We start from the raw sequence: 23,887 nt of genomic DNA, 5'->3' as shown, positions 1-23,887 counted from the left end.
CATCAGCCAGCTCCTCTTTCCGTCACATCCAGCACACGCAGCCTTATCCGTTTTCTCGTGTCTGCTTTTCCTCTCCTTCTTGTAAGACTTTGACTTTCTGTATAAAATTGGGCTGGTACCCTTGTGTCTAAAAAATGCTTCCCTTTTCTTTATATTCCCTGGCCAGACCGAGTAGCCATCTTCTTTTCCCGGCCACCGCTGAGAGACCCAGTCGTTGCACCACCATTAACATTGCTGGAAACGGTCCAGCCACTGCATGTGCCACGACCAACTCAGATTGGCTCCCTCCGATGCACTTCCCTTCCCTCGCCCCTCATCAGGCCAAGCCCATCACTGCTGCATCGCTGTCGAAGCTCAGTGCGCCACCGCTGCTGACATCCCGAGCCGTCAAACCAGCTGTCACCGACCTCAGGTGGCCACCGTCGGTCAAGGGGCACCTAGGGAGCAGCGGGGGTTTCCAGCGGTTTCCTCAGCCGTCGTGAGTGAACCTTGGGAGAGAGAAAGAAGCAAAACATTATGTTTGTAATGGTAAGAGTAAATTTCACAAACCCACCATTTTTTTGTCCTAATAATCACAAACCCACCACTTTTCTTGCCTATTTCACAAACCCACCGATATTTTGGGCAGAAAACCCACCACTTTTGCATTTTTGGTCATTGTTCACAGGCACTGTTTATTGTCACAATGGTCTTCTGTTATTAAAAAATCAGTGGTTTTCTGTTTCTCCAAAAAACTTAAAATTTTTTGTATGTGTTCTATAATCCATGTAAAACCCATTTTAATTAGATTCACCCAAAAAACATATGTAGAATTTAAACTAAAATTCTCCAAAAAAAAAGGCTACTTTTATAACTTCTAACAATTGTTAGGCCTTCAAATAAAATCCCCAAAATCTGAAGAAAAAAAATCACTAATATTTTTCTTATATGATGTAATAATTTCTAAATTTATTTTCATCCATAGGTTATATGGTGAAAAAATGAGTTCCTTTGTAATGCTCCATTTATATGTAATTAATTTTTATTACATATAAATGGAGCATTACAAAGGAACTCATTTTTTCACCATATAACCTATGTCTGGAAATAATCTTAGAAATTAGCACATCACATAATAAGAATATTAGTGAATTGTTCCATATTTTTGGAATTTTATTTGAGGCTCTAACAATTATTAAAAGTTATAAAAATAGCCTTTTTTTTGGAGAATTTCAGTTTAAATTATACACATGATTTTTGGATGAAACCAATTAAAATGGGTTAGACATAGATTATAGAACACGTACAAAAAGTTCTCAGATTTTTGGAGAAACGGAAGACCACTAATTTTTAGAGAAATAGAAGACCAATGCGACAATAAACAATACCTGTGAACCGTGACTGAAACGGAAGAGTGATGGGTTTGTGACATTCTACCCAAAGTATTGGTGGGTTTGTAAAATAGGTAAAAAAAAAAGTGGTGGATTTGTGACTATTAGAAAAAAAAGTGGTGGGTTTATGAAATTACTCTAATGGTAATGATGAACAAATATATGTTATAATTTGATAGAAATAATATTTTTTTATTATGGATTGTGATATATTCTAGTCCTAAATTTTGAATTCTGATTGTAAAATCAATCGGTTTATTTACAAATCTAATTTTAAAAACTAGAATCTATAATTATAATAAAAAATAAACACGCCCTTGCCCGGGGCGATGCTTTCGCACCTCCGGTTAAAGCTAGTGTGACGGTCCGCGTATGCAGTTGGGAACTCGCGGCTCGCCGCCATTTTTGGAAAGAAAACACGATTCGAAGTGCTTGGCGATCCCAAAAAGAATAAAGAAAGCTTAAAAGGCCGGAGCTACAACCGGCCACTGCTCGAGCAGGAAACGGCTATCCCGGCGTGGCGTGCACCGCGCCGCCCGAGAGAAGGGAGAAGGGAGCGCAGCAAACGGAACAGGACGAGCATCGCCGGCCGTCTGGAGCAACGCCAGCGCACAAGCACCACCCCGTAAACCACGCGGTGCACGCCCACGCCCGGATCCGGGCGCAGTGCAAGGCTCCAAACCCAACCCGATCCATGCGTCCGCCTCTCCTTTCTTGGCTCTGCGCACGCGTGATGCTGCTCGTCGCGGCATTTGGAGCGAGCAAGCCACTGCTACTACCTGCCATGCATGCCGATTTCGTTATGGTACGAGTCCCGACGCTATCCGCTGCCGCCTGCCGCTCCCTGGCCGCCAGCGCACGCTGGACCAACGCGCGCCTCTCTGCACTGCACCCGCGCGGGTCTTTTCCGAGGCGCAATCAAGTTCCCATTTGTTGCCTGGACCGAGATACGGAAAGTACTCACGGGCCACCAGACCACGTCATACAGCTGCCTTAGCCCAGCGGTTCACGCATGTCCAACTTACATGGCACTATACCGAGGTGACATTGTCCTTGTTTCACAAATAAAATATCTGATTTATTTGTGGTAAGTTATTAATAATGTTTGTGGTAAGTTGAATTTGGTTTTGATGAACATATCTATGTATTACAATACATAATTATAATTATGACTAATTAATTTTGAAAAGAAATAGGAGTTGATGTTTTCTGTTTCTAAGCTAGAAAAAATATACATACCGGATGATCTGGTATTCAAGAAATTATACATATCAGATGATATGTTGTTCAGAAGAAAATCATATCGAAGGATTTTGATTTAGAAGAGAAAAATCGATGACTTTACCGGATGGTCTGGTGTTAAAGGGGTGTGAACACCGGACTATTTTTAAAGATATGTTTTTTGTGCCAGAATGAAGTTGAACGCCGAATGGTCGGTGATGAGCAGTTGTGTACACTGGAGGCTTCACCAGAGCAATTCCTAGAAGTTTCTCCCAGCTCAGTGGAGAAAGTGCTTTTGTACACGCCAGATGGTTCGGTGTGTACACCGAAGGCTTTACCGGAGTGTTTTCTAGGGTTTTTGTATTCATGCAATGGAATATGAGATTACACATCGGATGGTCTAGCGCTTAGAAGGAGTGTACACTGGATCATCTGGTATTCATAATTTTTCTTAGATGAGTATTTCTACATGAATTTTTTATTATGACTAATTAGATATGGAATTGGAGAAACATGTGTGCTTGTCTTGGTCGTGTGTAGGTGATGGATGCAACTTGACGGTCGGCGACGGGATGATCGGGGCTAAGTGGGGTGCTTAGTGTCAGACGATCAAGGAGGCCAGGCGGAGGTAATGGTGATCCGAGCTGTACACGTGGAGGGCAAGCAAGGCATGAGATGATGGATGAAGGTTGCGTGTTAATAAAGTCATGCGAAAGGGATGATGGTGCAAGTGACAAAGTGGCCCGAGGGATCGAGAGCGGAAGAGACTTATCGAGGGTCGAGATTGCAAGATAGAGTACATGAGTCGACATCAGATGGCTTGCTTAAGGTGTAAGCAAGTGACGGTGAGTCACGCTTTGAGAAGCGTGTGAGATAGTTTCGCGGTTTGGCCTCAAAATTATGGGAAAGTGTGAAGTGCACGTGGCATCATCGTGAAGCTTGTGTCGAGACGAATTTAAATTATGAAGGCGTCACGGTTGTTTGATGGAAGAGGAAAAAATATAGACAAAAATATCATTGGTGGTAGGTAGGAGTGTATTGGAAGAGATGGGTATTTTGGGAACAATTTAGAAAACTTAGGTCAAGGAACATAGGCTATAAGTAGAAGAGGAGAGCTAGTTGAGGCATTTTAAGCTAGCTATTTGAGATTATGAGTTAGGATTTTAGAGGAGAGGAAGAGGAGAGCTTATCATTTGTGTTATGTGAGAGCTTTTTGTAAGCAAATATACTTTGTAATCCGCTAAAAATAAGGTGTTCCTCTATAAGAAATGAAGTTTATATTTTCTATTGTTCTTGTGTTCATCTCCTTCTAGTTTCCCTCTATTGGCATCCCTTGCAAGTTTGCAAGTTTTTTCAGTTTCGGTTGTCATTTTGTTTTTTTGTTAAGAGCTGAATTTTTCCATCGCGTTGGAGTTGTTCTTCTTATTGCTAGAGGGATAAGAATCATCTATGAGTTGGTTTTGAATCATTCCTTACCTCTAAATCATCAACTTCAAGACTCTCTTCATCCAGTATCTATTGCTTCAAATCTAAGTGAATCAAGTTGCAAGCTTTTTGTGGCGATGACTCATGGAATTGATTTCTATAGAACCTAGAGTTCATATTCATTCGTAAGAGCCATGCTTTATTTAGAGATTTTTTTTATGTGTTTTATTTCTCTCAGTTTTTGTTGCTTCCATATGTTGATTTGAGGTGTGTTGTGCGAAAAGATTAGGATGAGCCATCTAAAAATTTGATGAGGCTCCTATTCACCCCTACTCTAGTCGTCTTTCTTGGTCCTACATTGTCCAACACCACGTAAGAGTGGATTGCAATTTGCAAATGGATGGATGTCATGTCTTTATAGTTGCACAATAACCAAAAGGGCAATCTTGTGGTTTGTCTCACTCTGAAAATTATACTTAAGCCTTGTTGTTTCAGCTAGATATTATGGATTGTGATTCACAATTGGCAAGCTGAAATAAGCATGCCATCATCATAATCTAGCTTGTAACATAGATTGTACAATCTAGTTTTTACAATCCAGCTTCTTACAATCCACAATCTACAAGCTATTTTTCACAATTTCTAGCTGAAACAAACATTAGTTTATTTTAACCAAGAGCTTCCTCTTTATTAATCATTAGGGTTACAATCACACTACAAACATTTCAATAGGAAAGTTGGTGCTTGGGTAGACCAAGAATCATGAGTACTAACTGGTGAGATGTTCCTTGCATAAAGATGAGCATCAAGGCTCACTACAGCAGAAACAGTCATCTGAGCCGGGTCATCAGTGCCGACTAGGATAGAATCGGCACTGATAAAATATCAGTGCCGGTTCATACCTTCCCACGCTTGATCATCGATTGAGAATGGTTGAACTGGCATTGATTCTTTAGTACGGTTGGTAACTATGAGCCAGCACTGATACTTAGTATCAGTGCCGGTTTGTATTATGAGCTAGCACTGATACTTGATCCTTATACATATGAGGACTTATCCGCAAGACCTCAATACCTTGCACACCTGCCGATTCCATTATCTCCCCGACGCCGTCATCCTTAGAGCCTCCCTGTCTCCCCAATGCCTCCATCCTTATCGCCGTCCTCATCGCCATCCCCGGAGCCCCACCGTCCTTGTCCCTATTGCTGATGTTGCCTCCCCTCTATCCCCGATGTCAGTGAGCGTTGTTGCTCCTTTCTCCTTCCCTGTGTGCCGTCACTTTCCACTTGGCCGACGCACGCACAACTGTAGCCGTGCCGCCACGCCATGGCTATGTTGTGCAGACCACCGCCTAGTCCAAAATGCCCCAAGCTCCGGGCCCACTCCACCCCTCCTCGATTAGGGCCACGGTCGAGGGTCGCCGGCATCCCGTGCCCTAGGCCCGACCTCCAGAGAAGTAAATTTTATTGGTTTATATATGTCTTACTCTTTGTAGATGCCACGTGGATCTAGCAGGTATCGTGAATGCATCCGAAGTAGTGTCTGCATCCTGCCGTGTGGTGCACCCCTGGCATCCTCCCGGCATATTCCTCTACGAACTTACACCCTTAAGAATGATCAAAATAGTATACCTCACATCTATTTTGGTTGGACAACTGATAATTGAAAAATATGTAGTTGCTAAAGATATGCATGTATTGATATAGGTGATTCCTCCTCTAACTTGGTTAAATGGAATGATTGCTCACATAGAGGTTGTACACAACCTGCTGTGACTACCACTATAGGTGATTGTGGTACAAGGAAGATATCAATTAGTTTTCGGATATCGGCAAATGAAGAATCTATCAATATTGTTGTCTCTGACATCTAATCAACTGAGATCCATATGGCTCAAAAAAACGTGGTGGCAGCGGTTTTGCAAGAGATTGAGGATCAAGTTGGGTACTTTTTATCTGACTACAACTATTTCAAATTGAAAGCACTTGAGCAGAATGTGGAGGATGTGGCTTCAATGACTATTATCATGTCATGGTTATATGCACTTGACATGGTTGGTACCATGGATTTTAGTCTATAGTATTGTTTTATATATTATAAAATTTTATCTTCATATTCATGCTATTTGCATATAGGATTCTTACTAGAACAACATGATGCATTTGAATGTTAGTTTAGATTCACTCTTACGTTATGTCATAGAGCGGCTGGGTTTCACAATGATTGACCTGAAAGCCAAAAGAGTTCATGAAGGCATGTATCATACTTATGTGAAGTTCGGTGGAGAAGGTTTTGCTATTTATAGAATTGTGATGGATATATCATTTCTTGCTCAAGCTAGTGTGCTTGTCTATGCACTATGCCATTTGGATGAGATATATGAAGTTGATATCATAGATGTCAACTATGAATACTATATGATTCGACGTGCACCGTAAAATCATGGATAAGTGCATTTGCAATGTGTTTAACCTATGATGTGAACTATGATAATGTTTATGTGTGGATGTTAATGAACTCATGATTATATGTGGATGTAGATTAACTATTTGTGATCCATATGTATATATCTTCCTGTGATGAATGCCTACATATATTTGAATACAAATTTGAAATCGGATTTTGGATGTTGTATTATTAAATTCATAATTTATTTGTACCTACAAAAGTATCAGTGCTGGCTTGTCACACTAGCCGGCACTGATACTCAGACTATCAGTGTCGGTTTGTTCTTATGAACCGATACTAATAGTCTGAGCATCAGTGTCGGTTCTTTGTTATGGACCAGTATTGGTTGTCCGTGACTATTAGTGTCAAGTAATCAGTACTGGTTAAAAACCGTCATTGATGATGTTTTTGAGCCGACACTGATGATAATTTCTGTAGTAGTGGCTAGCGGTCCGCCTTACATACACTAAAGAGGACAAAAAGGAACTAATGCTTAGCTCTTGGATATCAATAAGGATTGTTGCAATCATCTTTGATATCCCATAAATTCACCAGCAATTGTGAGTCTATCTCCAAAATTACATGAGCGGACACCCCAGGATGCCACCATCTTCAACTAATCGCAGCATGCCTCTGCTCCAGCCGTAAGTGTAGAAGAGGTAGCTAGAAACGAGATTTCTTTAAAATAATATTATTTTATTGGAAAAATGCAAAAATGTAATTTAAAATGGGAAAAATGCATATACGGGTGTTAGTTGGCACTTTAATTGCTCGCTAGTCCTTTGTTGGCAATCGGATAGCCTATAGGCACGCGTTGTGCTGACAAGTGATATATCGACAATCCTCTGTCTTGTAGATGTTATTCAAAGAAAAATCATAACTTTTACCTATGATCTTTGATGGAGATGATCTTATATAAAAATTGTACCTATCGATATATCTACGACTTTATAATTGAACAATTTTTTATTTGAATCCGTTTAAATGCCTAAAATCAAATCTAAAAAACTAGATTTGAAACTTCTAGCCACTTTTTGGGCATTTAAACTGATGAAAAAAAATTCTCAACTATAAAATTATAGATATAGTTGATAGGTACAAATTTTATGTAAAGACAATCTTAATCCGAGATCATATAAAAAAGTTACATTTTTTACTTTGAATATCGTCTACCTCCTGTACACTTGTCGGCAATTGGTTTGCTGACAGATTCCTGGGAAATTACGTATTGACACACCGAATGCTAATAGCCTATCCAATTATCGACAGGTGGCTAGTCGACAATTGGAATGCCAATAGACACTTATATCTATAATTTTTAATAAAATAATATTGTTAAAAAAATCTTTAGAAGCCAACTCGTCACTGCTATCATCGGATTGTACTTAAGGTTTCGTTAATCACCGTGTGTGTTGTATTTTAGGAATTCCACTCTTTTGGGTGAGTATGCTCATGATTTTCTACTAATTTGTGTAATGTTGTTTTATTTTTTTTCCTTGGTTGAAATACAATGAAAATGACATTGTTTGCGATGAACTTAACACTCACTAGGTTGGCGATGAACCAGAGACTATACCGTATAAATGCTGAAGATATAGTATTCCCTCCAATACCAAATACTCCCTCTGAGTGCAAATATAATTTGTTTTAGCCTCTTAACTATTTTCTAAATATAAGTTATTCTTAAACTTCTATTTAGTTTTTTTTCTCAATTCTTACTCTTGTTTAATAAATACTACCACTCTCACAAATGAATAAGTTATCTTTTCTAATATATAATAAATAAAGGGCAATACGATCATTTAATCTATTTTCTTAATCTTTGTATATAAGTCTAAAACAACCTACATTTACAATCGAAGAAAGTATAAGTCTATTTGGACTTAGGCACAAGAATTAATGTGAGGGTACAATGACCTTATTGCCCATCAATTATTGATAGTGTTAATAGGTACTCACTCCGATTGTAAATGTAGGTCGTTTTAGACTTGTGTACAAGGATTAAGAAAGTAGATCAAATAACCTTGTTACCTTTAATTTATTCTGCATTGAAAAAGATAACTCATTTATTTATGAGATTGATAGCATTTATTAAATAAGGGCAAGAAGGGAACAAAAGAGAAAAAAAATGCATAGAAGTTCGAGAATAACTTATATTTAGAGAATAGTTGAGGAGGCTAAAACGACCTACATTTGTAATCAGATGGAGTATTAGATTTACTACATTAACTAGAGTGTATTTAAGTAGGGGTAGATATGGAATAATTAGTCAAAAAAGTTACATTAGAGTTAGAATTAACTTATATTTTATGTATTTGAGAGAAGTCTTATATTTAGAATCGGAGAGAGTAGGATCCAAGAAATGTGTCGGTTAGAAGGAGCTCTGTATCACCTGCGAGATCCCTAATTCAACTACAAAAAGGACCAGACATGAATGTTGCATTGAAAGTTCTCCCTACTCATGCTCCATTGAAGATAGCAGTACCCGCAAAACCAGAAATCGTACAAGTGTTTCCATACAGTACAAATAACCGTACTCCAGCATTGAATCCAATGTATACCAAGCACATACGGAGTGACACCCAAGGTAAAGCTTAAGCTGCCAAGATCTAGGGGGATCGAGATGTTAACCGTACCCCCACGACAAAAATGTACCGCATGCATGCACACACTCTACACCGCTTCGGCCTGCATGGGCAACAGAGCAAGGAGGCAGCACAAACGATTTGTTAAAGCCGGAGGCTGTACGGACGGGCAGGGGCACGCATATGATTTCTCCCCCTTTTAAGCCTCTATCTTTTCTAAAGCTCCACCCAAATTAAACAGGGGAAAAACTTGGATCAGGCTTAAACTCGACGTGCCCGTGATAGTTCATACATACACCCTATGATTTGTCACTGACAAGCGGGCCTGGCTTTATTTGAATCAACACAAGCTCACTTGTCAGCCAGTACTGTGAGTAGCACCACAAGTTTCTCTGTCGCAGTTTGCTTCTGTTGAGCGTAGCATGGCTCGAAATAAACAAATGACAAACTGTCGTCTGTGTGTGCCACGCGTGTTGGGAGGTGGAGCCCTAATCACCACTCATCATCGATCAGTACATGCATAGGGACAATAGGCTTCTTCCTAGTCTTCCTGTCCACCGTTAGCGTTGGAACCTTGACCATCCTAGCTCAAAAAACTAGCTAGGGATCATACTACTGTTTCGAAGTGTGAGGACGTACACGCGCTTAGAAAAAAATAAACAAGTACTTAGTGTACAGACGTGTGTCTCCATATGAAATGACGAATGAGCAGCATGAAATGTGGAGCAACAAAGACCACATGAAAGATAGATTTTGAAAATGAAAAATAGCTTTTTTTTTAACCATGCGATTGGTAATACTACCTCTGTTATCAAATAGATGTCGTCCTAGAATATGTGCAGCTAAAATTTAGAAATTTTGATCACTAATATATACAAAACTATTAGGATTCGACATATGAAAATGATATAAGTGAATTTATCATGAAAAATACTTTAATATCATCAATTTTTTTATCAATTTTTACTAAGAGATAGTTATTAAAAGTAATGATTAAACGTGTTTATTGAAGACTATTTCAAATCCTAAATAACAAGTAAAAGAGAATGAGGATAATATAAAAAGTTACTACCTGTCCAAGATTGACGAATAAGAGCGCCTCCACTTGTGACAAATCAACTAGCTAAGTTTGCTTACATCAGTCTTTTGCTTATGTGGTGGGTAGAGTTAACGAAGAGAGATAAAAATTGCCTATTAATTACTACATCCGTTCTTTTATACTTGTTCTTTAGGATATTGACACAGTTTCGATTACCTATGTTTTAACATTACTTTTTTATAATTATTTCTTAGCGAAATTTGTTAAACATATAATCATATGAAAGTTTTTTTATGACGAATTCACTCATATCATTTGCATGTGTCAAATCTTGATAATTTTATATGTATTAATGGTGAAAGTTTTTAACTTTAACTCTATGCATTCTAAAATGACATCTGTTTCAGAATAGTCGTAGAAGTACTCTCCCTTCGGTCTTAAAAAAAGTGGTTTTGGGCCCTGACTAACATACCAAAAAGTGGGTAACTAGGTAGACTATTCACTATTTTGCAGGGACGCTCCTTGAGTCATAAAATGGCTATTGTCCTGGTGGTTTGGGCTCAGGTATACAAGCTGTCCATGTTCGAGTCTTCGTTTGCGGATTTTTTTTTTTTTTTTTGCCTCCATTGAATTTTTATTCCGCGTGTTGATCGCGACGCGTAGGGGGTGTCGCAGGCACGCGTACGTGCTTAGCGCGCGTAGTGGTATTTTTCAATCGCAGGCCGCACGTACATGCCGCTAATGTTCCGCCTACGTACGTGACGCGCGCGTACGTACTATTCGGCACCGCGCGTATTCATACTTGACGGCAGTGCGTATTCGTATTTTTCAATTGCGGCCGCGCGTACATGTTGCTAGTGCCTAAGTTTTCTAATCGCAGGTGCGCTGCTTTTTCTATTCGCTCCAGCCCAAGTTTTGGATGAAACAATTTTAACCAAAATACACTTGACGATATCCTAAATTGAAGCACAAACAACTTCAAGTTCCAGCGAATCGTCTACAAAATCGATTATAGCTTCTTCGCGCTCCCATGCAAATGACGAGAGATCCATGTTGTTGAAGGAGCCTGCTGCAACTCCTGCAGAGCAACAGGTATGTGTCGGCCTCGCCGTCACGGGAAAGCAGCAGCAGCAGCAGCCGCCGGCGCTGTGCACGCAGGGCGAGCGGGAGAGGCAAGCAGCGGCAGCCGCGCCATCGGCGTTGTGCAAGCAGGGCGAGCGGGAGAGCGCGTCGCAGGAACGTTTCAAGTACTAGTGCGTAGGAGACTGAACGTTAACTACATGCAAAACGAAGATGCCTGCGTGTGTAGTAATTAATACTCCCTCGCATTACAAATGTACAACGTTTTAGTCTATTTAACTATTCTTTAAATATAAATCATTCTTAAATTTCTATGTATTTTTTCTCTTTTTATCTTTGTTTAATAAATACTATCACTCTCACAAATGAATGAGTTATCTTTTCTAATATAGAATAAATAAATAGCAACAAGGTAATTTGATCTATTTTCTTAATCTTTGTGTATAAGTCTAAAACAACCTACATTTATAATCGGATGGAGTAAGCACTAACAGCTGGGGTAGAAGAGTCCAAATGACCATCAAAAGGCAAAAACGACTTCTTTTCGCATGCAATTAGTCGAGGTCTAAAAAGCATGCAATCTATCAAATTCTATGACTTGTGGACTTATATTATTTTTGTAGATAATGCTATCGTTAATCCATTGAAGAGTTTATCTTTTGTGGTATCTGTAGGTGATGTGTACACTTTTTATGCTTAGATAGTAATTAGCTATACTATTAGAGATGCATTTTATACTAAAGGGGGAAAACAGAGTGAGTGTCAGCTGAAGTAATATTACACCTGCACTTAATGGTCCATAGTAATAGAGACGCTAATTGCTTCGGCTGTAAGCATACTATTTCACTTGGTCTCTTATGATTGTGCTCTCACTCGTCGTGCTAAGCAGCATGCTGTATGCACGCACGTAAAGCGAGCTTGGAACGTACGGCCAAGATAAGGTACGGTGTATCACCTAAAGAAAGAAAAAGGAAGGGTACACTTCAGCTTAGAATTTGTTTAGTATCGAGACCAGTAGTAGCTTTACACTTCTGGAGTAACCACGGCTGCTTGCCATGTGACCCCGGCGTGCACCAACATACGTAACCTCCCTTAGTAACAGCCAGGGCCACATGCATGCAGCCGGAACCGGCAAACCCATCCCGGCCGTCTGTCTCGACCTCCCTGACACACGTGTCGAGGGAGGATGCGGTCGCCATGTGGCTCACGTGCAAGCATAAGTTTCTGCGATACACTTGCGACGCCGCAGAGGACAAGCTGAGGTAGCCGTGTAAAATCCCAGATCATGCACATCACGGCACACGAAATGTAACTCCACAACGTGTTACGCACCAATTTTTTATCTCTACTACCTATTCCTCTTATTTATCTATTAAATTTCTCATATACTCTATATTTTTTCATAAAACCCTTAAATACGAATCTCAATAAAAAACATAGAAGATAGAATGATGTGTACGCACCAGGTTGTAGAATTTTCCTATCACCGCCCTGCCACCGAGTCATTTATGCCATGATAGATACCGGGTTTTCCTCGCCGAGATGTATTTCGTTGTATTCCCCAATATTATCTGTGTATAAAGTATAAAGTAGAAGTACAGTATTACAGTTGCTTCATATAGTAATTCCTTACATTTTTCACTTCCCTTTTTTTCTTTTTGAACAAACAAGAGTTTTTTATTTTCCTTTTCCTTTTCCTTTTTGAGCAAACGGCAGAGTTTTGCCGATGATGAGCCGTGGATTTGAGTTACCGTGAACCTATGGCCGTAGATAGTTTCAGCAGTATCACTGCTGATGAGTCACTCCAGATGAGTACAAGCAGATCGAATTGTAAATTGGCTCGACAGTATCAGATTAAAAAATCGAGTGGATTCCAGGCGCTTGAAGGCTAAGCACCACCACACCTGGCCGCATGCATGCATGTGTTCAGCCTGCACGCAGATGCTCGAAGAACACGGTAGCTATCGGCAGTGCACGCTCGCTTGAATTTAAAGGGCCTTCGGCCGAATATACAAGACAAATAAGGCGAACAAAGATCTCCCAGAAAAATTAACTAATGGGAGGGCGAGCGACGCGTCGTCGTTCCGTGCGCGCGCCATAGATATCACCCCGTCCGGGCCGTTGTGCGCGAGTTTGAATCAAGACAACCAGACACGATTATTTATGGTGGCTGCTTGTTGTCAGTCGCGTGAAATTCTAAACCTACAGAGTACAGGCAGATGTGCAGCTCTTCTCTCTCTGCAAATAAAGCAAAGCTGGCTAATTTTTCTCTGTCGCACTGCCCTCCTCTTCGGTGACGGAGCTTGGCCTGAAGCCCTGAAATGTAGGAGGGGCAAGCATTAAAACACAAGATATTATGAAGGAAATAGGAGTAGGTGATTATTTTGCAGTCTATCCAGCTAAGAACACATATCTTAAATCACAAAGGGCAAGAAGAGGTGACATAGCCCATGTTGATCTACATGAAGCTCCGCCCATGCTCCTCTAAATCTTAAATCACAAAGGGCAGGGGGGCATAGCCCATATTAACCTACATGAAGCTCCGCCCTGCTCTCTTTCCGTTCGCCGAGCTCCCACCACTGTAATCTAGCGACGTTGATGCTCTTCTCTATCACTGCTCACTAGTCGTCCTCTGCTACCATATCTAGTGGCGCCCTTGCTACTTTGCCACCCTGCTCTCTGTCCTGCCGTTGAAGGCCCTCCCTCTAATGGTAGTGTCGGCGAAATCCCTAACCTCCGAAGCCAAGAACCCTTCCTTGAACCCTAATTATATTTGACCATTGACTGAGATTTCGTCAGATTACAGGTGATTGATGTTTAGACATTTTGATTATTTATTTCCTCTCTCAAACAAATATCATCACTGAATACTAAATTCCACTACTTCATAATTTATTTAGTGGGATACTCCTGTTCACACGGATCTATGAAATCATCTGTTCAAAGAGTATCGAATACAGCTCAAAACTAGAACAATATGTGAAAATACCAAGAAATAATTCTAACTTAATATGACACACCAATACAAACTGCTTCAAATAATAACCGCATACTATTAAGTAGCCCACCGATGAGCATAGACTACATGGATATGTGCCTTCTCAAACCGAGCAGTCTCACTCATAGTGGGACCCACATCACCACAACAACTTCACGAGCAGATCTGAATCTAGGCATGAGAGTTTTTATTCCCATCGCCCCCTCTCTCTCACTCTTGTTTCTCTCTCCCATTCCCATAGCAGATTTGAATCTAGGCATGGAATGCAATGGACAACCGCCGGGACTCCCGGGAGCCGGCGAGGGCACAACCCCTTCGTCCTTCTCCTCCTCCTCCTTATCTCTCTCACTCTTAGATCTGAGGGAAACATAGTTTCTCTACGACGGCGGTGCCTTATTTCTCCACAACGAGGTCATCGCCGGCGGCGGCGAGTTTCTCAACGACGCGGAGCCATGCGGGGAGGTAGAGCAATGACAACCTCGAGTGACAGCGGGCATGGCCTCCTCGGCGATGGCGACCTCGAGCAACGACGGCCACTACTTCCTCGGATCTAGATCGCCTTCTGTTGAAACGGCGGCTTGTCTAGGAGTCCAGAGCACAGGGCAAGCAAGTAGAAGCATACGTACACGTGTTGAAATGACGTGACATCGTAAACACCACAAAGTTGTCGATCGAAAATACATACCGTTACGCGCAGATGGGGCGCTTTACGAGTGAGAATACGTGTGTAAATACGCTTAGCGCTAGCACGTCATGTACTCATGTGCGTTGCTTGTTCCTTCCTCATCTCGCTCATGTAGACCAGTGGAAAACAAAGGGAACTAGTTTGATTTCTGGGTAACTCCCAGATGAAATTGTAATCACAAGTGCTTCGAACCATTGGGCAAAAGACCAGAAGGCCATGCCAAAAAAGGGCACAACTTGTTCCAGTAACCTAATCTTTCAGAGAAGTGGCATGGACCCCGACGTCGAAGATAGTACTATCAAGCACTTGAGCTTTCCAAGGCTTTAGACTGAGACGAGAATGCTACGAACAGGGCAGAAGTACAACTCAGACTCACACATCTTGGCGACGAGCCAGCTGTCCAAAGGAACCTTATCCATGAGGATGCAGACCATGCATGAACGCACTCTCACTGCGCCAAAAGGGAGATCAGTGGAAGGTATCAGCTCTTGCAGCACGCGATCAACGGCCTTGAATTTGAATGCCATACGAGTACATATCCGGCTAGGACATACAGGGAGCATATCTCGCTGTGCCGGTTGATTACCCACGCAAGACGGAAGCCCAACCCGGTGAGCACGACGGGGAGAGAAGGAGCGGTCGGGTTTAACGGCTCCGGGTCAGAGACCCTCTGAGTATCTGACGCCGGTGCTCCGCCCGACGATTTGACCGGCCATTTCCTTTTCTCCCAGCCCACGACCGACCGCCATCACGTGCCGCCACACCTCCCTCCTCCCGCGCCCCGATGGCCGAGCCCACCCCGCACCACCACCGGAGGGGACGCGTCACGCCGCAAATGGCTCCTGACCCTCCTGACCCTTTCCCTCCGCGGGCCCCGCTGGTCAGGGACCACGTTGGCGCGGGCCATGCCGTGGCATCGGCTTCGTACAGCGGCCAAAATATCGCGACGGGACGCTGTCTGCTGTTCGGGCTCAGGCGCCATTGCTGAAGGGATGGACGGGGCACGGGCACGACGCAGCGGCCGGGGCGTTGCGTCATTCAGAAAGGCCCGCCCCGCCTCGCGCGTGATGATTAACGGCCCTGACCGAACCAACTGCCATCAGTGAGGGGCAGAACTCACCATCACGCCGTACTTAATGCCCTAAGCAGCCGAGGAGCGTCCACCGGCAGCGCAGCAGTACCTGACGGCATTACGCCGTCCTTAAGTGTTCCATAAACAGCTCGGAACTGACAAACGGACGCGCGGTGCGATGGGGTAGGGATACTGCAATCTTCAAACGCCACTCCGAGTCAAAAGGTTCACGCAGCTCAGCCGGCTGTTAGCTCGTGCAGACACAGCGCGCGCCCATGCCGATGCCCGTTCTATCGCGTCCGTCCGTAGGTTCCCACTTGCCCTGCGCGTCTGCCCTGCGCTGCGCCAGCAGTGGCCACTGTGCCAGCCAAACATTTGGCCGCAGCCTGCAGGGCAGGCCTGTGGAGTTTACAGCTACGTAAATGTAACCACCCCTCATGCAACTGCACCGGTGAACGAACGAGGCGGGTCGTACACCTCGGGGTGGTTAATGTAGCCGGCGCGGGATTTGAAATGGAACCCAGCCCGTAAACCCACGCAGCGGGAGTAAATACGGTTGGAGGAGGGGTTAAAACGGCGGACTTAATTACGGTTGTGGTCAGAGCGGGGGTTGGGTTAAGAATGCCGCCCAGTCTCACCGCGGAATCGGGCGTGGGTCCCAACCGAGGCTGTCGGGTCGGGGATCCTATAAGATCAGTGGACAGCGGTAACCACCCCACCTTCTCCATTCCCCACAAAACCTCCCCAAACCCCCAGAAAGTCCCATCCATTGGCCATCCCCTCACCTCCACCTCACATCGCCGCCGCTTCCAAGCTCCACTCTCAAGGTCTCCTCGTCGTCCTTCTCCACACCACCATACCGTTGCTATCGAAGGTCTCCTCCTCATGCTTCTTCACACCATTGTAACACGTGTTTTCTCCTTTTCTCTTCATCAGTCTAATTATTAGATTAAAAAATATATAATTAGATTAATATTTTTTAAAAATATTTTGGAAAAAATCCTATAGAATTTGCTATCTCGCTCCTGGGCTCCGTCCTTTTCTTCGCGCTTTCGTTGGTGTATTCCGTTCCACTCCATTTTCTTACTACTACCACCCCTAGCACCAGTGTTACTACTCGGAGAGGTCCTCTCGCCGAGGAGTCATTTCTCACAGAGCTCGAAAACCGTTATCGTCCCGGCGGGGCCGCGGGTGCTGCGGCGGTACGGACGCGGCTGAGGAGAGGACGGGGCGCGGCTTTACTTCTTCCGCTGCTTTGAGCTACTCGTAGCTGCTCCTCCTGTGCCCCTGCTACATTTCTGCTCCTCTTTTTAAAGAAGTTAAAGAGGCCGTCTTTATTGCGGCCACTCCCTTCCCCTGCGCCCGCCTGAGTGCTTGCTCGCCTCGCCTCCCTCTCGCCTCACATCGCGTCCCTTTGGTCTTTATTCCCCTGCCGATCCCCAGAGCAGGAGCGAATCCACCCGTTCCACCGTCCGCTCGATCGATCGCTCGCATCCAATTTAAGGCTGCAGCTTCCTTTCCTGCTGGGGTCAGGGTTGCAGGGGTTGGTTTGGTTGGGTTTCTTGTGTCGTCTTAAAGGGAGAGAAGTTCCCTTTCCTTGCGCGGCTTGGGAAGTGACGCGAGGGGTTTAACGCCCGCTAGCTTCTTGTGCTACGTGCCATGTCGCGGTCGCGCACGGTGCGGATCTTCTGGGACGACCCCGACGTGACGGACTCGTCCGGCGAGGAGGGGTGTGGCTCCCGGAAGGTCGGAAGGATGGTGCGGGAGTTACCGCCCGTGGCAGCCGCTGCTCCTCCTGCGCTGGAGCAGTGCAACGCCGGGGACGGCGACCACGCGACGAGGGTTGTTGCTGGTCCTGGCGGATGTAGCGGTGCGCGGAGGAGGCTGGCCAAGGGTGGCTCGGGCGCGCCGAGCACCAAGTTCCGCGGCGTCAGGAGGCGGCCGTGGGGCAAGTACGCGGCGGAGATCCGCGACCCGTGGCGCGGCGTGCGCGTCTGGCTCGGCACCTTCGACACCGCCGAGGAGGCCGCGCGCGTGTACGACAACGCGGCCATCCAGCTCCGCGGGGCCAACGCCACTACCAACTTCTCACCCTCCGCTACCAACTCCGGGGGCGGCATGGAGCCGGTGACCGCCGGTTACGAGTCCGGCGCGGAGTCCTCGCCGGCGGTGTCGTCCCCGACGTCGGTGCTGCGCAAGGTTCCCTCCCTTTCCTCCCTCGCGGAGGACAAGGACGACTCCGATGCAGCCCCGGGCGACCCGGCCGCCGAGTGCAGCCTCGCCGTCCTGGAGGAGCTCGGCGAGTTCGTGCCGTTCGAGGACGCGCCGGTCTATGCCAGCAGCAGCTTCTGGGACTTTGAACCCGAGGCGGGCTTCCTCTACGCCGAGCCGTCGTCTCCCGAGGCACAGTGGGACGCTGCCGGTGCCGCGCCCAGCTGGGCTGCACCGGTGCAGGAGAACGACTACTTCCAGGACCTGCGCGACCTCTTCCCGCTCAACCCGCTTCCCGCGATTTTCTAAACTGGAACACCGGAACGGTTTCTTCGTCTACGGAACTGTTTTTTGGATGTCGAGTGCTGTGTCGTGTTTTTGGTTTGTAGTTGTACGCCTCCGTGCCGTGGTTTTGTCGAGTCGATGAGAAATGTAATATGCCGAGTACGTACGTAGAGTTTTGAGGTGCTAGCACGAGTCTAGTACTACGTGAAGTGTTTTTGTACCGTCTGATTTGTTCTGCCTTTATATATATGCAGTATGCTACTGTTCTTCTCCTGCTCCCATATATGGTATATTGTACTTCTAGTAGTATGTACGCACTCTATGTTTCACTGATAGTATGCGTGCTCCGCTTTCCCGTTTGACGGCTCGGCGGCGTGGTCTGAACACGCCGTGCTGGAAATGGGGCTGCCATGATTTTGTTGCGCAGAAAGTTTGCTGGTTTTGGTGGCCGGTTGGCTTGGGTCCGCGCCCAGCCCGCGCGCCATGAGTGACGCGATCATCTGCCCGATCCGACGGGGCCGACCACAGCGTATGCGCGGGACTTAATTTACGATCGGTACAGTGAACTGACTGACCGGCCGGGCTCGGGCGACGGAGCCGGGTCATTTACGTCCGTCCGACACGGCAGGACTCTCCTCTCGTAAGGCACAGGCCGTTTCGCTATTCACGGGCATTTAGGCCGCGCGCTGTGACGGCACGTTTCGGGTCGTGCCGGGCGTACGAACGGCGCGCGTGTGAGGCCTGTGACTAAGACAGTGGAAACACGGGTGCGGCGCGAGGGGGGACCGAGTGATTGCACAAGGGCGAGGCGCAGCGGCAGCGGTGGTCCTCGCTCCTCGCTGTTGCTGGCTCCTGCTCCTGAGGCGGTCAGTAGGTCCCCGGCCCGCGACGACGTAGCGCCCCGGAATAGGAACACGTACGACCACACGGGGAAGACAACACAAGAGATAAGGGAGGCGCAGAGCTGAGACCAGGTACGTGGCGTGGCGGCCAGGCCGCCGCGGCGTGCCGAGTGATGGGGGTGGCCCGCTCGGCGCGTAGAGCAGACGTGGCAGCCGGACTACGAGCGATGCATGGAGATTTTTTTTATATAGTTTTTTCTTTAATATTTTTAAGAATACATGTCTATTTTAAAAAAATAGGTATAGGCTATCGTCGCCTGTTCAATGGATGAGAACAAGATCTTGCCTGTTTCTTGTGGTCCTTGGCGATCAGTACATTAAATAACCGAAGAAAACCACATTTTGCCTGTTCAGTGGACGAATAAGCCTGTTGAACAGGTGAGAACTTTATGACTGCGATATCAGGCGGACCCACCCAAAACGTCTCGTATGTTCAATGGATGAGATCTTTAGTATATATCTTGGTTATGCCGGCACTGCCTATGTCAGCCGTCATTTGATTCCAGTTGAGCCGAGAGGGAGGAAGGAGAGGAGAGGGGAGGTGTGGGGAAATTTTGCGGCGAAGCTCTGCTGGGGAAAAGTGGTGTGTTTCGTCTCTGATTTTGTAACAAATCCGGTAGGATAGCCACTAGTATTAGGTTTTGACATATGTTAGATGTTAGATGTAGGTTTCTTTTACAAATTTGGTAGGATAGTCATTAGACGTTGTTATAATGTAGATTTAGTTTTAGAATCAGGGTTAAATATAGTTTAGCAGCTAGATTATGTTTGTATGTATATTTTAGCAATTAGATATAGTATTTAGATATATGTTAGGTATTAGATGTAGAATCTAGATGTAGTGTAGTCATAACTCATGTGGTACATGTAAGATCTATAGGTGTTTGATGTACCACTTAAGGAATATTTTGTTGCAGTATAGATTATATGTTGGGTTATGTCTGTATGAATTTTCCATTGCAGATGTAGTTTTATATAATTATTTCTGTTTTGTCGCAAAAATGTTAGAGTTTTTATCGATGATTGCTAGGCATGTCAGATATGTGGCAGTTTAGGATTTTTTTATGGGGACAATGAAATAGTATACGATCTAGAAGGGGTAGTACTGTCCATATTTTAGTCAATGTATAAGGATACCTTCAGACCTATACACAAAAGTATCGGACACTTGTACGTCTGGTTGATGCTGGGTTTCAAAATAGACTCCGAGGTTCTAGAGCTAACCGTTAGCATTGTGAGCAACCGAGTGAAAGATAGTATGTACTAGGAGGTGTACCCGCTCAGGGAAGATAAAGTGTGGAAGAAGTACCTGTAGGATATTGTGCACAGAGGTTGGTCTCCTATGTTGCTTGTGCAATAGAAGAATAAGGAGGTAGTTGGAGAGATGCAGGGTAGGGGTACGCGGAGGAGGAGGGTGATGAGGAAGAGTATGATGAAGGTATCGATCTAGATAGTGCACATTCATCGTATTATCCGACTGAACCGACTGGTGAGGCAGACGAGAGAACAAATCTGTTCTCCAATCGAATAGATGGAGCGGGATAATTTTGAGGCTGATAAATCTCCTGAGTATGACATCTCGGATGATGAGGATGATGCTTCTGTTCTCACGGACTGGAACAATCCCAACTTTAACCATCTTGTGGTCAAATGATGGGAATCAAGTGACCTGGGAGTATACGTAGAATGAGGTGAGCCAGGATGCTCGGTATCCTACTAGTCAGGCCATGAAGTATGCTGTGATTTAATGGGCGATATCGCTTCGACGATAGTTTTATGTTGTCAAGTCAAGCAAGAAGAAATATGATATCAAGTGCGTGAAGGAGAGTTGCTTGTGGCGGGTGCACGGCTTTAAGGGAAGTGGATTGAGTATTGGGAGGTATCGATTGTGGTCAACCACACTTGCACGATAGACGAACTTGAGCCTAGCCACAGGAGATCACTTCAACCTTTGTTGCTAATGTGATTTACGCCCCAATTGTGAACAACGTAAACTACGAACCATAGTCCATAATCAAACAAATTGAGGAGGAGTACAAGTATACTATCAGTTACAACAAGGTTTAGAGGGAAAAGAGGAAGGCAATTGAGATGAGGTTTGGGACCTACGGAGTGTTATATGACGATCTTCCACACTTGCTCGAAGGAACCCGGTGATGTATTATGACATCGACAAGTACGCATTTGTCACGTCCCAAATTCTATAATCGTGTGATTAAGCTTAATCATGTATTATTAGCATCATATTTATTTTTTAGGTAAATTATTTTAGCGCATTAGAGCACTTTGTTTGAAATCAATTGGATGAGAGAAAGGAATTTGGGAGAGAAAAGAATTAAAGTCGCAGTTAAAACGGATCTCTTTCTCTCTAACATGTGGGACCCACCCAGCTCCATACCTCACCCACTCAAACCACTCAAGTGGGCAGCCCCCACCTGCTCCCTCTCTCTCCTCTCTCACTCCCACCGTGCAGCAGGAGGTGTTGCTCCTCCCCCCTCCCCACTCAAGCTCTCACTCCCTCTCTCCATTTCTTCCAAAATCCAAGCTCAAGAGGGGGATTGAAGGTATGCATGTGATACCATTGCATTTTAGAGCTCATAAGCTCCTCATCCATCCAATTCATTTTCATTTTCTTGAAAGATTCGAGTCAGATTTGATGTCTTTTGGTGTTCATGTTTGAAGCACAAGAAACACCGAAGTTCTTCGATTTCCCTCCATTTCCTCCACTTCCCGGCGGTCACCTAACTCCATAAGCATCTTGAGTAAGTCTCTTAGACTCCCCATGGTAAGAATTCGTAGTTTGGTTAGTCGATTTCGAGTTTTAACAAAGTTCATGAGTTTTTTTAGGTTTTGGACCAAAATGAGGATTTAGGTGAGATTTGATTTAGGAATTGAGTTGCTAGGTGGTTAGTTGAGTTCTAGACTCTCTAAACTCTCCCAAACATATCCCTTTTGGGGTGGAAAAGATCGCAAATCGATTTGGCAAAGTTTTCCCTCAAATAGGAGCAGTTCTAGAAAGCCTGAATCCTCCTAAAAATTGTTCGAAGTTTCCGCAGTTCGGAACCTCAGCAAAAAAAGTGCGGATAGTCCGCAAAAGTGCGGAGGTTCTGCAGAAAAGTGCGGATGGTCCGCAATTACTATTCATCAGGCACATTGAGACTTGTAAAATTCATAATTAATTCATCCGAACTCCAAACGATGTGAGACTAGTTGCGTTAGCTTCGTATGAGTGTGAACTACGTGTTAAAAATGTTGGAACTTCAGAAAATATTTTTGAGAATTAGTGAGTTAATTAAATGTGTTTCGGCTTGTTTAGGTCACGTTTAGTTGTTGCCATGTCCTAAAATTATGAAACCACTTTTGTTAGCCTTGTATTAACATGCTCTACACATTAAAAACACTATGAGTCATGAGATGAGTGTTTGAATTACGTTGGTTAACGAAATACGCGCTAAGGTTTAATGAGTCATTGAAATGGTTTCAATCTTTAACATTACGTAATTAATTGGATCTAAACCCCCTATATAGTGTATGACCATGTTTAGGTAAAGCGTGTCTAGTGTTCAAATTGAATCGATCAATGAATCGGTGAAAACACATTTCCTGTCAATGTCCGGAGTGTTCGGACAAAGTCCGGAGGATCTGCATATGTCCGGAGTATCCGAAGAATTCTCCGGATAGTCCGGAGTTTGCCTGGGTTGCGCAAATGTCCAGATGTTCCGTATAATTTTGCAGATAGTCTGCATATGTCCGGAGGTTCCGCCCTTTCATCTACTTTTCAAATTGGTTTGAGTCCCAATTTTGTTCTAGCTCGCATGTTTGCATTTTTAACATATTTTGCGCATCCTATGGCATGCATTTTTGTATTTCATCCATACTCATGGAATTGCACGAGTTATTCTTTTTAGAGAACGTCGAGCCGGTGTTCCAGGAGAGCGAAGGAAATTTTGGACAGCCACCTGAACAGCAAGGCAAGCATATATCATGTTGCACCTTTGTCGTGTTGAATGGAGTCTAAATATTGATAAATTATGCTTATATATAGGTTTTCATGTATAGGAAGTCAATGTTGGGTTTTGATGGGTAGATCCTATGTTGAATTGCATTGTCTCTACCTTGATATATTATTGATCCATATCCTTGTAGCCTGGGTTTAATCATGCTAAGGTCTAATGTAAAGTGATGCGAGACGCTTAGCAATGCATAGGTTCTCGGTAGAAGTCGAGCGGTGGAACGTCCCATTGTTCGCGAGCTATGGGTTAAATTACTTTCACAATGGTTACCGTGTTGGGTTGTTGGTGTTGGTTGGTCGAGTGGTGAGTATGAGACGAGATGTGGACAGTGTTAGCGGTGTCATCTGCACTCAAGGAATGTCCAAGGGTAGTTCGGGAAGGGAACCCGGACACCGTAGGCCGCTTGCATCGTTTAAGGCCGATCATCGGGGTAGTTGGCTTTAGCACTTACCTTACTCACCACATGCTGATCTAATGGTAAGGCGAGCCAAATACCTCCACAGCTATGGCTTTGTGGGGCCTGAACAACAACGGTGTGAGCGGGCGGGCTTGT

General features: G+C 44.5%; 1 protein-coding gene across 1 annotated transcript; it reads left to right on the top strand.

Annotated features, from left to right (window-relative positions):
- Window positions 1-16,657: 16,657 nt before the first annotated feature.
- On the top strand, window positions 16,658-18,698 carry LOC133908397 (pathogenesis-related genes transcriptional activator PTI6-like). Its single transcript, XM_062350406.1, has one exon. It carries the CDS (start codon window positions 17,583-17,585, stop codon window positions 18,441-18,443), a length of 861 nt encoding a protein of 286 aa, XP_062206390.1. The 5' UTR covers window positions 16,658-17,582; the 3' UTR covers window positions 18,444-18,698.
- Window positions 18,699-23,887: the final 5,189 nt, after the last annotated feature.

Source organism: Phragmites australis, chromosome 2 (assembly GCF_958298935.1).
Source record: "Phragmites australis chromosome 2, lpPhrAust1.1, whole genome shotgun sequence".
Taxonomy (NCBI): Eukaryota; Viridiplantae; Streptophyta; class Magnoliopsida; order Poales; family Poaceae; genus Phragmites; species Phragmites australis.
The sequence above is the reverse complement of the archived record's forward strand: the minus strand, read 5'-3'. Positions and strand labels throughout refer to the sequence as shown.